The sequence below is a fragment of the Cryptomeria japonica genome, chromosome 8 (genome assembly GCF_030272615.1).
Source record: "Cryptomeria japonica chromosome 8, Sugi_1.0, whole genome shotgun sequence".
Lineage (NCBI taxonomy): Eukaryota > Viridiplantae > Streptophyta > Pinopsida > Cupressales > Cupressaceae > Cryptomeria > Cryptomeria japonica.
The window spans coordinates 206,736,125-206,753,391 of record NC_081412.1 but is presented as its reverse complement, the minus strand read 5'-3'; the positions used below and the strand labels follow the sequence as shown (position 1 = coordinate 206,753,391).

At 37.0% G+C, this 17,267-nt stretch overlaps 1 protein-coding gene across 1 annotated transcript; it reads left to right on the top strand.

Moving 5' to 3' along the window:
* Positions 1 to 16,506: 16,506 nt before the first annotated feature.
* Positions 16,507 to 16,959, top strand: LOC131857601 (uncharacterized). The gene has a single exon (XM_059210289.1). It carries the CDS (start codon positions 16,507 to 16,509, stop codon positions 16,957 to 16,959), a length of 453 nt encoding a protein of 150 aa, XP_059066272.1.
* The last annotated feature ends 308 nt before the right edge of the window (positions 16,960 to 17,267 follow it).

Below are 17,267 nucleotides of genomic sequence, written 5' to 3'. Positions count from 1 at the left end.
TTGGACATGTGATGGTATAATCTTTGTGATTTCATTTGATTTGGATTGTCTTAGGTAATCTTCATATGTTATGGTGGACATTTATTGATTGGTAGGCTAGGGTTTTCTGATTGAATTCATTTAGTCTTTCAATATTGTTGTGTCCACTTTTCAACATATACAGTAACAATCTTCCTTGGAAGGAGATTGTAACTTAGTAGAAGACCATGGTAATGTAAGAAAATTTGCAACATAATAATGGCATCGATCATGGATGTTTGCGGATCCGAAGATGTAGCCAGAGTTTGGTGAACTCTGTTATCAAATCTTTTCTCTCTTTTCTTGATGTATGATTTTGTTAGCTACTTTACTTTCCTGCATTATATGTGTTTATTTTCTCAAGTCATAAGCAACGTTGGTTCCAATATTTAATTTAAATCTGTATCCTAGCGAATCTAACAATTATTAAGTGATTCATAATAAGGACTTTAGAGATCAAGTTTGGTACCAGAGTTGGTTTGACAAGTTGCAGGTTGTAGGATACTTGGAGCAAATTCAAGGAAATTGGGGCAAGATGTCTTCACAAAAGGAAAATAAGTTTCCTTTTGCCTTCAATATAGAATTTTGTAAGGCCATCATGGTGATGAAAGCCAAGGTTGATGAGATGTATGAGGAATGATAGTCTAAAAAGGAAGGCTTGTCGAAGAAAGCCAAAGATACAGTCTTAGTGAAAACTCCTCATTCTTCTCATTCTCTTCCAGATTCTCTTGATTATTCTTAGAAACAATCTCAAAGTGTTGGATTGAGGTTGTTAACCAAGATGGGCTACAAAGGAAAGGGCCTTGGAATTCATGGATAAGTTATGGTTGAACCTGTGAATGTGGAAGCTAGACCTTGCTATGGAAAATTGGGGTATGGTGTAGGAGAATGCTCTAAGGTAGTGGATGCAAATAATTATTCAAAAGAAGAACCATCTCAAGAACAATCTGAGAGAGGTATTGGCACATCACCTACAGATAGTGGAGACACATGCAAGATGTTTAAGAGAAGAACGAACACATATTCTTCTCGGTATGCATGCACCAATGGTGACCATCAAAGGTATAACAAGATTGATTAATTACAATGTTCCTTTTGATTATAAGAAGGTTGACAACATAGAATTTTTCTGGTTTATAAAACCATGCACATTTAGTGGGTTGAATAACCATAGTGTTGCCAAGTGTTGGAAAAGAATGACATTGTACAGGAAAGTTGAGTCAACTAGGAAAGGGATATTGCATAAAGACCCATCTCCACTTCAAAAGAAAGAGAAGGGAAAGAAAGGATGGATGTTGAAAACACCTTGTGGTTATTGAAACAAAGGTAGACATCAAGAAGCTAATTGTTGGAATCTTCACCCAAAGCTTCGTCCCAAGAAGGACAAGAGGAAGATTGTAGTTGATTCTTCATTGGTGAACATATGGAAAATAAAGAGGCTAATGTATGTGACAAAAGCCTCTCTGCTCATGTTTGTAAAGGAAAAATAAGTGATTTGAAGCATAAATGAAGTAGTTTCTTGTAAGCCTAACTATCATGTGTTTCAAGGATCATCATCACCGCAACATGAGGATTTTTCATGGGAACCTATCAAGAGTATTACAAGTATGGTTAGCTCATTGTCATTAATATCCATTTATTTGTTAATTTTTCTAATGTGTTACACATGGATAGTATCTGGGGTAATAAATACAGAAGGGTGTAGGAAAATGCAAATGGGTAGCAATATGATTGTGGTTTTCATAATTGGTTTACAATTTTTTGATGAAGCAAGTCCACAAACAGGGTGGAAAGATATTGGATAGGTGGGAAGGTGGTTTTCTCACTTAGTGTTTGATTAAGAACCTTTTGTAGGTCCAAAATTTTGTTAGTGGGGAGGAATGATCTAGATGGATCTAGCAACATGCTGAAGTGGCACCTCAGTGTCCTTAGAGTTTGAACTATTTAAGCAACATGCTGAAGTGGTACCTCAGTGGTCTTGGAGTTTGAACTATTTAAACAAAAAAAATGTTACGAGTTTTGAACCCATAACCTCTAATTTCCAAGTTGATTCGTTCACCATTATGGCATGCAGATTACATATTACTATATTTGGATTCAGTTTCCCTTATTTTTTAATTGTTGAATATCATGCTAAAAGGATGGCCAGTGGGAGTTGAAACTCTGACCAGTCAGGTACCAAATGTTTTAGTTGTCATTGCACCACTCAGTGACATTAATAATTGTGTGGGATGTATTTGTTTTGACCATAGGTAAGCTGAATATAGTTAAAACAAACAAACAAATGAAGAACGTATTTTTTTATGTATTAAATGTTTTTTTATCTCCTTTAAGGATATTTGGTTATAGACCAAATATGGAGATTATTTTGTATAAATGGGAGGAAAATGTGTGAGAGGAGGTAGTCTTTCCTTGTGGTATTCCAAGAGGTGGAATTGGTATGGAGAGTGTATTCTCATTTTTGTGGAAAAGAAATCTTGGAGAGGATTTTGTTTCTCTTAGCAAAGGGTCTTGGGGAAATGAGAGGTTTCTTATGGAGAGATAAAAACTTAGTGAGTCTTTCGAGATATTTTGTATGACTCTTTTAAAGTTTTTTTGTAAGGACTTATTTCCTATGTATTCTGGTGGAGAGTGAGAGTTGTAGTTTCATTGCATAGAATTGTGAATGTGATAGAAGGATAGGGCAGGATGCTAGAAACTTGTTGTCAGGATAGTGTGCAAGTGGGAAGAGCCTGATGGTAACAATATTTCTTGGAAGCAAATTGTAACTCAGTGGAAGACCATGGTGATGTAAGAACATTTGCATCATAATAATGGCATCGATCATGCGTGTTTGTGGATCCGGAGACATAACCAAAGTCTAGTGAACTTCGTTATCAAATCTTTTCTCTATCTTTCCTTGATGCATGATTTTGTCTGCTTCTTTACTTTATTGCATTTTATGGGTTTATTTTCTCAAGTCACAAGAAACATGAGTTATGATATTTAATTTAAATTTGTATGTTGGTGAATCTAACAACTCTTAAGTGATTCATAATGAGTTTACAGATCATGCATCAATACTCCTTCCTCTATCATCCAGGTATGAATCTCCTCATATATTTAAAATATGTGTTTGTTTCTGGTGTTTCTTTTCCCCCTAATTACATTGCATATTCTAGGCCCCATTCTCAAATTTTTCTTGTGGAAAATGACTATGTAGTATATGTGACCTTCCGAATCTTTGATAAACAATATTTTATTGTCCGAGATAGAAAATATGGAGAGTGGAATATCGACAATGAGAAAAAAATCACTGCTATCCTAGAGGGTGATAATGTTCAACCAACCTTTGTTCACAAGAGAGTTCTCAATCATTTCTTGGATATTCAAGAATATTTAGATTTGAAAGAAAAGGTAAATATACCTTTTAATCCATTTTATAAGGTTTCTTTATCATGTAAGATCCACGCTCGTGCATTCCAAAATCGAAATCTAATCTATAAATAATTCAATAACTATTCATCTGTAGTTTTAATCTAATGCATTTTTCTTTGTTGATGTGGGATGCCAGATCCTATTATTTCTAACTATGCATAAGGTGAGCATATTATGGACTTCTATCAACTGGTTCTTTCAGTTTTACTAGTAAGAAGATAAAGAGGAATATTGTGAGGGTTGGGATATTCTGAACTTCACCTGCCTCCTGTCCCCTTAGCTACTATTGTTGCCTAATGGCTTGCTTTAATGATTGGTTCATCTAGTTTGGACTCTAAAAATATGATTTTATAGCTAATATTTTGTTTTATAAATGATAAAACAAAGACTTAATTATAATAATAAATAGGAATATTTAAAATGATGTATAAGTCTCTTCATTTTCATTTTTGATAAAAACTCTCTAACGATGATCATGTGCAATTTCTCCGCAATGACCTTGAAATACTGGGTCCATAAAAATGCAGAAGCGATGGCTTCGACATTATATTTTAGCAATTGAAATATCATTTATAGCAGAGATATACAAAATTAAATATATGTCAGAGTAATTCAATTGATTCATGATAAAGATTTTTCTTTTAGTGATTGGACTACTACAAGAGAGAGCAAGAGATAAGAGTTTAATAATATCTCAGAAATATAAAAGAAGTTTAAAAGAAAAGATAGATTAGAAAATTCCCACGATGAGTAGTGCATTATAAAATCAATATAACATTTGATAGTAATGTATTAAAACAAGAATATAACTCTAATATCTTCCTTTGTTATTAAAATCCTTTATTCTAAAATTTTGTAACCTACAAATAGAGTGCATATATGCACAAGGATCTAGCTAGAAAAGAAGAAAAGAAAAATAGAATAGTAGAGAATGAAAATTAAATCTCTTGTATTAACAATTGTACATTTACAGCTGCACAATATGTTGATTTATATAAAGATAACCACCGTAGACCAGAATGGACAATTAAAATTATGGAGGAAACCAAGGCAGAGCAGCTGCATTAATAATATTGGTGGTGAAAGAGGCAGAGCATGCAAAGCATGAATGGTTAACAAGTTATTACACTATCCTCTTACTTAGGCTTATACAAATATCATCAACCATGAGTGATGCACATTAATCACAAAGATGACTGCAAGTAACTACACTAACCATTGCATGATTTACACTGGTAAGACCCCCCCTAAGTCTAACTAAGGAGAGATAAACCTAATGAAAGGAAAGAGGAAAGAGGGAAAACCTAGCATGAACAAAACCTCCCCTCAAAATCAACACTAACTTTGCATAGAAGCTACTATGCTGCATTGAACTTCACCCTGAAGAAGGTTTCATTGAAAGTGAAAAATGAAAATAAGTTACATGGAAGAACCAAGTATATCCCCAAAATATGTAGTCAATGGAAGATTCTCAAGTGCTTGAATTTGACTGCAAAAGGTGGTCCACAATCATCAAATGACATTTCTCCCCTTAGGAAGAAACAAAACCAAAGATGCCTAAATTAAGTCTCCTGAATCTTGAAAGGAATATATCAAGATGTATGATGTGTCTAAAAACCAATGTAGATCATAGTCCAAAGATAATGAAGATAGCTTCAAATGCTGCTCAAATGTTTTTAAGAAAATTCCAAAGTATGACAAATGCTGATAAGATAAACCAGGTACCATAGAAGATTTAGGTACAGTGACCATAGATGTATAGTGATAACTGGACCAATGAGAATCAGGTACTACCACAATAGAAGCAAATATAGGCAAATAGAGAGCAAGAGGGTCTAAAGATATGTCCATAACATCACTAGAAGATGAATCAGATCCATAGGAGTTGTTAGAAAAGAGGATATAAAGATCCTCAATTGTGTCCTCAAAATTAACAATGTGAGATTCTAAAAACAAGAAAACAATGTTTGATAGAATTATATCTCTCTCATCAAGAGGACAAGAATTAACCTACTGAAGAGAATTTGAGGTGGCATTCACAGAAGCCAAGATCTTTGTCAAACTTGCAAGACAAATTACTATCTCTATAGGTGGAAAAGGAGCAACTTGAGATTTTGATCCATTCCCAAAAAAGAGTTGAAAGGCATTATGTGAGAAATGAGGACACCATTCATACCCATGTTGATTTCTCCCACAAAACCTACATATGTAACCCTTATACATATACATGTTTCACTCCTTAATATATCTCCAAAAGAGTACAAAAATAGATACTTCAATACAATGAATATTCCAATCTAAAACAACTTAATCTTTAGTGCCTACAAATAAAAGTGTTCAGATTTTTTTTAGCAACCTCACTCTGATACCATGTAAAATTTTGTAACACTCTAATACCATGTAAAATTTTGTAACTTGCAAACAAGTAAAAATATGCAAAAGGATCTAGCTAGAAAATAATAAAAGAAAACTTGCAGATGATAGCACATAAAAGAAAAACATAATTGTTGAGAATGAAAATTAAATCTCTTGTACTAACCATTGTAAATTTATAGCTACAAAAAATATAGATTTATAAAAAGATATCCACCATAGACCATTGTAGATAATGGATAATACTGAGGAAACAAAGGCAGAGCAACCACATTAACAATGTTAATGGTGAAAGAGGCAAAGCATGCAGAGCATGAATGGTTAACTGGTTGTTGCACCATCCGCTTAGTTAGGCTTATGAAAATATCATGCAACTATTAGTAACACCTATAAATCACAGAGAAGACTGCAAGTAACTACGCTAACCACTACATGATTTACATCACTAACACTTATTATAAGTGACCTTTTCTTGAGAAATAAATATCTACTATATAATTTCTATTACCCTTATGTTTCTAAATTTTTTCATTTAATTGATGCTCGTTAAAATACATATTATGTTAACTAAATTAATTCAAAAAATAGTGATGATAAATATTTATATTTTTCTATAATTTATAAGCTTCTATATTAGTTAGATTCCTATTTTGTCTTCACATTATAGAAAATATAAATTACTTGTAATTCTTCTTAATCACACTATTTTTTTATTATTGTTATAATATTTTGCTCTATTATTATATATTATTTTATTGATAACAACAATGTAATTGTTGGAAACAAAAAAATGTGGTAGTAAAAAATGAGAGGTACTAGAGAGGTGAGAATAGCAGGAATGACTGGAGCGACTGGTTTGAATTTGATTGGAGCAGGAGTGGGATTGGGAAGATCGGGTGAGGAAGGTTCTAGAGGTTCCCACGTGATTTCCACCATAGGAGAAATAAAATCTGAAGCTTTTGATGGTAGTCTCAATGGGTTTTGGGATGGGGGTACCTTATTGGTACTGCCAAAAGAAAAAGTTGACTTTAGTATTTTACCTTGTGCGGGGATGGTCCTAGAAAGTCTATGAAAAATCTTAGGAAATTGGGATTTCTAGACTACAATAGAAAATGGTCTACTTTATTTCGGTCAAACCTCAACGACAAGCCTATTGCGCCTGTTCTCCATAAAGTGGACCCCAAGTCTAGTTCTTATTCCATTTCTATTCCTGATTGTATTGTGGAAATGAATACGGCTAATATGGCCTTTGTCCTAGTTGGCAAGTTTATTGGCTCTCAACCTAATATTGAAGTTGTTAGGGATTGGGTGTCCCATAAATAGAAAGGAAAGGGTTAGATTGATGTGGTTGCCATGTCTAATGGTTTTTTCTCATTCTCCTTTTCCTATGAGGAGGACCTTCGATCTGTCTTAGTGGGTGGTCCTTGGATGTTAGGCAAATCATCGTTGGCTCTCAAGAAATGGGAACCAAGCTTTATCCCAAAGGAATGGGAATGTAATGAGGCCCCTATTTGGGTGCGGATACCAAGTTTTCCTATGGAGTTCTGGGGCGAAGAAATATTTTTTGGGATTGCTGCCTTTTCTGGTGAGCTCCTTTCAGTTGACCAAATGACCTTTGTGAAGAGGCATCTGGTGTATGCCAAAATATGTGTGCATGTTAAACAATATGCTAATTTGCCGAAGGAGATTGACCTCTTCCCTAAGTTGGGCCGATGGGTGCAAAAATTTGAGTATGAATCTATTCCCTTTTCTTGTTTCCATTGTAAAAAAGTTGGTCATTGGGCCAAGGAATGCCCTTCTAAGCCTAGGCCTAAGAGGACTTGGAAGAAGAAAAATGAGACAAAGGGGGTAGATTTTGTGGTGCCCCCTTCCTTGGATCCCACTCCATGTATGGATGGAATGAATAATATCCCATGTGTTCTGGATGGTCTCAATCCAAATCCTTCAATCTTGGATCCCTTGAATGAGGGGGGGATGTCAGGTGAGGTTCAAAGTCTAAGGATATTTCTAAATGAGGATAAGTCTGTGATGGAGGATCATAGGGTTGCAGATCCTTCCATCCACCTTGTTGTTGAAGTTAGGAATTTATCGGATTCAAACAATACTGACGATGTGACCGAGGATGATGATAATCCAAATCTATTTATTGAGGTAAAAAATAAGCACTAGAAAAAGGAACTCCCTAAATGGTCATTTATTAACACTGGTTTCTAGCGGTGTTAAGACTAGAAATAGACAAAAGGTGGATTGTGGATCTTATCTAAGGGCAATGGTGAGGCCTCCCAATCTGATTACTAGAGATAAGCACAGTTGGGCTTCCCTTGCTGATGGAGTCCAAAGAACACTATAGGACATGGGGATTGGTTCCCCCCATCCAGTCAAATAAAATTTATTTCATGGAATATTAGGGGATTGAATCATCCCCACAAACATGATCTTCTATCCAACCTAGTTAGAGATGACAAGCCAAATATTTTTCCTATTCAAGAAACCAAAATGCCTCGTTGTAGAGTGGAAAAGATCAAGTTGGCTATTTTCAGTGAGTGAGGAACTCATTGTGCTGATGGTGATGGGGCTTCTGGTGGCATTGCCACTTTGTGGAATCCTATATGAATCTTAGGTAAGGTTGTCTTTACCTCTCTCAATCACATTGCCACTAGATCTACTAGTCTATCTGATGGATCATCTTGGATCATTTCTAATATCTATGCCCCAAATGGGAAAATTCATAGAAAAATGCTTTGGTCATCTATCATTAATGCTAGAATGGCCTTCCCAAATGAAAAATGGATTCTATTAGGTGATTTTAATACCCCATTATCTAGTATGGAAAATTTTGGTGGGATGCCTATTTCGGATGAAAGTAGGCAGGACTTGGCGGGTATAATTAATTCTCTCGGTTTGTTGGACCTTGATCTCCTTGGGGCTGAATTCACTTGGTCCAACAGAAGAAGTGGGGGAGACTTCATACAAGTTAGACTGGATAGAGGTATTATTTCTCTTGAGTGAATTCATAATGCTTCTTGTAGATTAAATGTGTTGTCCAGAATTGGTCTGATCATTTCTCGATTTCTCTGAGTATATCCCCTTTGACTGGGAGGAAGGTCTTCCCCTTCAGGTTTGAGAAGATGTGTCTTTTAGCACTAGATATTCATGACAATATTTCTAAATGGTGTAATGTTTATATTCATTGTGATGTTTAGAGTGTTTAAGAAACTAGCCAGCAATAAGTCCAATATCCAACTCTGGAATAAGGTTTTCTTTGACAATATTTTTCAAATAAAAGATAAGCTCAAGAAAGATTTGGATGATGTCCAGTCTCAAATTTAAGATGTGGGGTATGAACCCATGGTTATGGATAAATAATTTGAGTTACTTATGAAGATTCATGGTATCATGTCTAAGGAGGAGGAATTATAGAAGAAGAGGTCCAGATATTTATGGCTCAAATCTAGTAATAGAAACACAAAGTTTTTCATTAGACTACCCTCAAACATAGGGCCTAAAACAGAATCAATAAAATTTTAGTGGATCATGGTTGGATTGATAAGCAGGAGGAGTTGAACTAAGAAGGCATTAGATATTTTTTCACTCTTCTTTCAGATGATGGTCCTCTTGATGTTAATGCTCAAGATGAGATCATGCAGGAGTTTAGATGTTTTGTTTCCCATGACATGAATAAGGAGCTAACCAGAACCCCATCTCATGATGAGGTTAGAGTTGCAGTCTTTTACTTTGAAGGTAATAAATTTCTTGGCCCTAATGGTTTCCCTATGTTTTTTTTTCAAACTTTTTGGCAGATTATTGGTTCGGATGATGTAGATGGTGCTAGATTATCACTTCTTAAGGAACTGAATGCTACCTTTTTTTCCCCAATCCCTAAGAAACCTGATGCTTGTTCCTTTTAGGACTTTAGACCCATTAGTTTATGTAACTCAATCTATAAAATCCTTACCAAGATCTTTGTATGTGGGCTTAAAAACTTGTTGCCTTCTTTGATTTCGAAGCATCATAATGGTTTTGTTCCTAGTAGAAAGATTTTGGATTCTATTATGGTTGTCCATGAGAATAACCATTCTTTGTCTGTGAATAAGAAGTCTAGCTTCTTGTTGAATTTGGATATCCTCAAAGCTTATGATCGGGTCAATTGGAAGTTTTTATTTAAAGTGCTCCAATCCTTTGGGGTTGGTAACGTTTTCATCCATCTTGTAAATCAGTCTGTTAACACTCCCAAAATTTTGGTTCTACTCAATGGTTTGATGTTTGGTTTCTTCTTGACATCGAGGGGTATTAGATAGGGGGATCCTCTATCCCCATTCCTCTTTATTCTCATGAGTGAAGGTTTCAGCAAAAATATCCAAAGAGATGTCAGGAAGAGCAATCTAAGGGGTTTACGACCTTCATCCCAAGCTACTATTTGCTCCCACTAGCAATTTGTTGATGATACATTACTGATAGGGTAAATTTTGAGTAAAGAAGCAAAGACTATTAAAGCTATCCTAGATACTTATGATAAAGGATCGAGGCAAAAGTTCAGTCTCTCTAAAAGCTCCATATTCTTCATGAATACTCTTGAGCATAGAAAAATGAATATTGCCAATTTATTGGGTTGTAAGATGGGTGTTTTCCCTGATTCGTATTTGGGTCTGCCATTGTGTGTGGGACCTTCCCTAGACTCCTTTTGGTCTAGTTTGATTAATAGATTTTAAAGGAAGTTGGTTGGTTGGGAAGGAGCTTTGTTAAGCCAAGTGGGTAAACTTCAATTAATTAAGGATTCACTTAAGAACCTCCCTGTCTATGCTATGAGTCTTCTTATCATTATTTCAGGGTCGTCTGTAGGAGGCATTTTTTATCAAGTGGCACCCATTCTTTTTGATTTTCTAGCTATGCTCCCCATACAAAACGCGAGAGCCAGATGTTGTCTCGTCATTGTTTCTAATCGCTCATTTTTTCTATTCAAAGTTTGGTGGAACGCAAAGTTGCCAAGTGGCTTGGGTTTTTATGACATGGCATTCCTTTCAGCCCCACCATTCATCATGAGAGGATAAGAACACTTGGTGCCTCTGCACTTCCCAATTTAGTTATCTTTTTATGCTCTTTTCTAGATGTGTTCAGAGCTGCCACGTGTCTTCTAAGGTAGTTCATGAGTCAAGATGTAGTTCACATCAAGGTGTTCTTATTGAGCAAGTATGGGGATCACCATGATATGGTGGAAATAACAACTTCAGGGGTGATTTTAATGGGTATGATTTTGCATGGTGCCATGATAGGTTTTTTGGCCAGAAGTGGTTGCTGGAAGGTTGTTGATACCGTGAGTTGTTAGTTGAGCTATGGGCTCTATTTATGCTTATGTTTTCCTTGTTCTAGGGGTTCAGACTTTAAGATTGTTTTTATAGTTTTGGCTCATTTGAAGAAGCCTTTATGTTGATTTAATTTATTTAATGATAGACAGATAATTTTTTTCCTATGGCCTCTGTGATGGTTTTATTTGATACTTAATATATATTGACTTCTATACTATTTTCAAGTTCAATAACTTCTGTGATATTTGCTATGACACTTCATGGATTAAACTATGTTTTAAGACTTGTTATCTATTGACTGAATAGTTAATATCATTTAATGTTGAATAAGTGTTATGTTGGATTATTCTCTGGAATGGATCTAGGCAGGTATATTGTTGAATGGGCTTTTAAACTGGATGTTTGTAAGTTTTATATGTTGTTAATGCTTTTCCAAAATGTTCTTGCACATTGCCTAAATAGTGTAGACCATTTTGCTTTAATTTTCCTCTTTCCCTTTTTCTCCCCAATTATAATGAAGAGTCTACTTCTAAAACTTGGAGGTTATTCAGTGGGTTTTGCACAATAGGTCCCCCATCACTGAATTTCCCATAAGGTTGTTCACATTTAAGGTAAAATTTAGAGTCAACAATTCTTTTTTTGGCACACCTAGTGGGGCCCAAATTTTGAATAAGCGTAAGCTAGTTTATGAGTCACATGCCCATTACCAAGAGTCAGACAACCCTAAATCCTAGTATAATTCTTCCACCCCTGGTAAACGTCCATTCGGCTGCAACCTCTTCTTCCCAAAGCTTACCTTTCTTCCCTACAGTCACTCCTACAATAATGGTGTGGGTTCCTCCTAGATATTTTGTGACATGGAATAAAAAAATCCCTCTCATTCCCCCCACTCCACCTCTAGTATGGGGACTGATCCCCTTTTTCTTTCTAAAGGTCATCCCTAAATTTACTAGAGAATGTCTCAACACCCCCAGGGAACATCTACAAGATATAGCCAATGTTTGCACCGTCCATGGTATCATCGAGCAGAATGTAGCCTTGAGATTTCTTGTGGCATCTTTGAAAGGAAGATCTCTAGATTGATACAAAATCTTGGGTGCAAACACTATAGTAGATTGGGATCAACTGGGCGATCGCTTCTTTCAGAGGTTCTCCGATATGGCTGATAGGTCATCCTTGATGTACCAATTGATTACGATAAAGAGAGCCCCTCAAGAAGTAGTGACAAAATTCAACTTAAGATTCTAGAGGACCTGGCAAAGAATATCGTTGTTTGCCTGCCCCCTATGGATATGGCATTTGTCTTTTATCTTAAAGCCTTCAACTCTAACATATCAGTAATGATTCAATCTCTAGGAGGCAATACCCTCCCGCAAGCACTTGAAATTGCAGTCCAAGCAAAAAATAATTTGATTGATGCCATGAAGCTTCCTCCACGACCACTCATACTGGTCTTCCCCGAGCTATCAAATTAGGCCTTTGAAGAGGCTGTGCCTAGCAATCCGCTCCTCAATCTATGTACATGTACCCCAGTCCCCAACAACCATATTCACCTCCACAATCATCTTTGGCCGCGGAGGTCAGTGATAAGAAAAATTTATTGATAACCTTCTCAAACAAGATCATCAATCTGAAAAGGTCTCAAATTCCACCTGCTAGAGCCCCTTTCCAACAACATTTCCAAGGGAATTGACCTACATATCAGTAGAACCAGTATGCGAACAACCAAACTCCCCCAAGCTAGCCAAATGGCCAAATAGTTTCGGTACCCAATCCTTTGCACACCATCTACCCTAACACCGGTAAGGAGCTAACAGTGAGGCAAAATAATCTAGCAGATGATACTAATTCTTGGTGTTTTCCATGTAACAATGATCACTCTCCAAGAAATTGTTCGATAGGCCATTTGCAACAAAAAACTTCAAAGCAATGGAACCTAGGCGTGGTACTAAATGATTTGGTTTATGGATCTCCTGGGATGGATAATGCATCTCTCATTGCCCATATGCAAGGTATGTCAATACAACAAGAGGCAAAGATATTCCATACCACGCACTATTCTCTTGGATGGAGGACAAAGATGTCGTGCTCACCAATGGCATAGCCACATCAAAATTGGGGGCTCCCAAAGTGCAATTAGATTACAACCTCCACTCGAAAAGGCATTTCACTAGAGAGAATGGCCATAGATAAAGCTCCTGAACAACCCACAGTTTCTATCACATACCCAAGAAAGGAGTTTATCCCCTATAATCCAAGAGAGCCAAAGGTGTCGGTGCTGATAATACAGGACGTGGTGGAATACTTGAGGAAAGACTCGACTAATGTCTCTTTATGGGATATCCTTAGTATCCTAGAACAAAAGAATCTGTTGAAAGAAGCCCTATCTGAGATGGAAAAAATGGAAGCAGAAATACTGATAAATCTCCGCAGATCAGTGAAGAAAGATTTCATCCCTCTGCAGATAGATCATGCTGACCAACCATGTTGAAAAATGAAGCCACGCTTCCTAAATCTCAAAAGGAAGCTAAGCCTAAACCAAATCCTTTCTATCTAACTCTCATAGTTGGAGATAAAATTTTCTACAATTCTATGATAGATTCTAGTGCTATCACCATCGTCATGCCTAAGTAAATCATTGAGGTTTTAAATATCAAATACGAGCCTTTAAATAGGGGTGTTATGCAGTTAGATGGAAATAAAGTCTGGACAGTGGGTCTTATCAAGAACCTTCTGCTGACATTGTTCACATGTCCTAGTGTTATCGTGCCTCAAGAAGTGGTAGTTATCGACATCCCGCCTATTTTGGGGCTCTGTCTTTCCCAAGATTTTACTATCAAAATAGGAGGCTACTTGTCTTTAGATTGGTCCCACATTATCCTTCAAACCCAACGTGCTACCAAACTCAAAATCCTTTTAGAGCCCCTCCACGTTGAACACATAGCGATCAAGCCATGCTCAATTTTCAACCCACTCATACCTCCATCTCCAATGAAGAAAGGAAAATCGTAGAGCTTCTGGAGGATGAAGAAGTGATCGGGGATATTCCACCCGATCAAGAGATTCTTTTCAATGAATTCATATACTAACCCATATCCTAACTACCACGCCACAAGACTAGGTACTTACTGCATTTTTGATGAAAACCAGATCATTCAAAAACATACCAAAGAATCATTGACTAAAGAAGAGTTGTCTTCTGCACTTTGGACCCTACACTTTGATGGTGCAACATGCCAAGTAGGTTCAGGAGCTAGGATTTAGCTCACTTCACCTTCAAGTGAACAAATCTTGAAGTGTTTTCATCTACAATTTGCATTCTCTAAGAATGAAGCCAAATATGAAAGGTTGGTCCAAGGCTTGAGCTTGGTGAAGAGGATGGGTATAAAGCAATTGAAAGTTTTGGACGATTCTGAGCTGGTTGTCCACCAGGTTTGAGAAATCTCTAGTGCCAAACATGTTCGCATGAGATCCTACCATCATAAGACATGGGATTTGATCGAATGATTTGATGCTTTCAATATCCAGAGAATTCCTTAAAAAACAAATGTTGCTGCTGATCTGATGGCTACAATTGGATCACAATTTGACCTTGTTGTGGACTTGCTCGCCAACTCCCAGATATTCTATGTGGTTTTTCGACCATCTATTCTTGACAACGACACCCACTAGAAAGTTTTTGAAAGTGATGGAAAGATTGCCTCGTTCATTCAAAACTCAGGGGAGTTTGCAGATCAACTATAGTCTAAGGTAAAAGAGGCTTACGGGGATCAAATCATTTAGTTGAAATCCAAAAAAGTTCCTAATGGATTAATCACCTTGGAAAATTTGTTCAACCATGACGATGCCAAAAATGGCAGGCGAAAGCTTACAGCTGATAAAGGGGACTATGCCAAAATGTCGGTAGGAGGTGGGAGAATACTCAAGGTCAGAAAGGAGGTTCCTTCAGATGACTGAAAGAGATTGGCCCGATATTGTGATGAATATGTAGGTGTACTAGCATGGTCTTATGAAGATTTGAAAGGGTACAATCCTAGCATCATTCAGCCACTTTATTTTAGACTTTGCAGGGATGGTAAGGCCTCTGACCCTAATTCTTAAGAAGGAAACACATTTCAAATGGACTCCCAAAGCTAATGAGGCTTTCAAGAAAATCAAAATGTTATCTACTCAGCCCCCATGTTGTCCAACCCCGATATGTCTAAGGATTTCATAATGTATGTTTTCTCTAGCAACTATAGTATTGTTGTGGTCCTAACCCAGAAAGAAGCAAAAAAAGGGAGTGAGCACCCTATACCTTTCCATTCCAAGCCTCTTAAGGAATACGATGCTAAGTATAATTTTATTGAAAATAAAGCTTTGGCCGTAGTCAAGGGCCTTAAAAAATTTAGACACTACATTGCCTATAATAATACTACCATGTATGTTGCTCATCCTTCAGTCAGAGAATATATCATGGAAGGCGGCATCAAAGAGAAGAGGGTGAACTAGATTACCAAAATATTGGAGTACGACATTGATGTCAAGCCCACCAAGATAATCTGCAGTAAAGGTTTGTGCAAATACATAGCCCAAGAGGTCGAACACCGAGAAACCGAGATGGCCTCTGAAGAAGTGGTAATGGTCACCTCTGAACTAGCAGAGACATGCCGGATGGAGGCCTGGAAACATTTCATGAAGATGGGGAGTTTTCTTGAAATCCTCCCCCCTGAAAAGAGGATATTCTATAGACTACAGAACAACAGTTTTCGCTTGGTGGATGGCATACTTTTCAAAAGAAATTTCGACGGAATCCTACTCCACTGGGTGAGCCAAAGCCAACCTAGCAAGATTTTATATGAATTTCATTAGGGTTCATTAGGAGGTAACTTCTCAACACAAACTACCATCAACAAGATCACCCGTGTCGGATATTTCTGGCTTTCTATGTTCAAATATTTGCACACCCTAGTGAGGGGGTGCAAAGAATGCCATTATTATAGTGGCAAGTGTAGAAAAGCGGCAATGCCACTAAGGCCTATAATGGTGGAGGAACCCTTTGCTCAATGGGGAATCTTAACTGCTACTGACTACTTCACCAGATTGTTCAAAGTTGTTCCCCTGAAGAATTCGTTAGACTGAGATATTGACATTCCTAGAGGATCTAGTGTGCTGATATGGTCTGCCAAAGAGCATAATATCAGATAATGCACATGCATTCGTAGGTTCACAAATCACCTAATTTCCCCTCAGCAAAGGTATTTACCTAAAAACCTCCTTAAACTACTATCCGCAAGGAAATGGACTCACCGAGTCCACTAACAAGAATCTCATCAGACTCATTTAAAGGATAGGCTTAGAGCACAAAATGGAGTAGCATCACCACTTGAGGATTGCATTATGGGCCGACTGGATAATGCCCAAGAAGGTCTTAAATAATTCCCCATATAAACTATTCTATGGTAAAGACGCACTATTTCACGTGTCTTTGGAAATCCCTGCCTTGCAATTACTTAAGTCTATCGAGGTGGAAGAGAATGGTACCATGGACTTAAGGTTGGCAGAAATTATGGAACTAGAAGAGGTGAGGGAAGCTGCATTTGCGTCTCTTCAAAACCGTCAGCAAACCATCAAGAAGTGGTTCGACAATAAAAAGAGTTTTGACCTAGATTTCAAACAAGGTGACCTAGTTTTGAAGTACAATGAAAGGATGGCTAATCCTAGTCAGCATGCCAGGTTTGATGAGTTATGGGAGGGACCCTTCCACATAATAGGTTGCAAAGGGTTCAATTCTTTTGATCTTGAAGATATGCAAGGAGACTCTCTCAAGATCCTGGTCAATGGGTTCCACCTTAAGCCTTTTCATTAGTGGTGTTTCTCTAAATGTACATAATGTCAATAGTGTTTTTGTGTGCCTTATTTATTTAATTATGTTCCTTCATGCCCTCCCAATGAAAAGTGGAAGTCACAAGATAAGCCATAATTAAGCAGAAAGAAAATCATTATATTATGAGTATTTTTTACAATTCATTGGTAGGTCAGCCTAATTTTAACAAAAAAAGCAAGATGACGTCTTCAAAGACAGGCTACCATTTCTTCAAGGATCCTCTTCATCCTCATCATCCTCTATTTGGAAATCAGAATTTCCAGCATCATTTGCAACATCCTCTCCCTTTG

What these genes read in the sequence shown, in the direction of transcription:
- LOC131857601 (XM_059210289.1), top strand. Translation starts at nt 16,507, where the DNA reads ATGCCCAAGAAGGTCTTAAATAATTCCCCATATAAACTATTCTATGGT.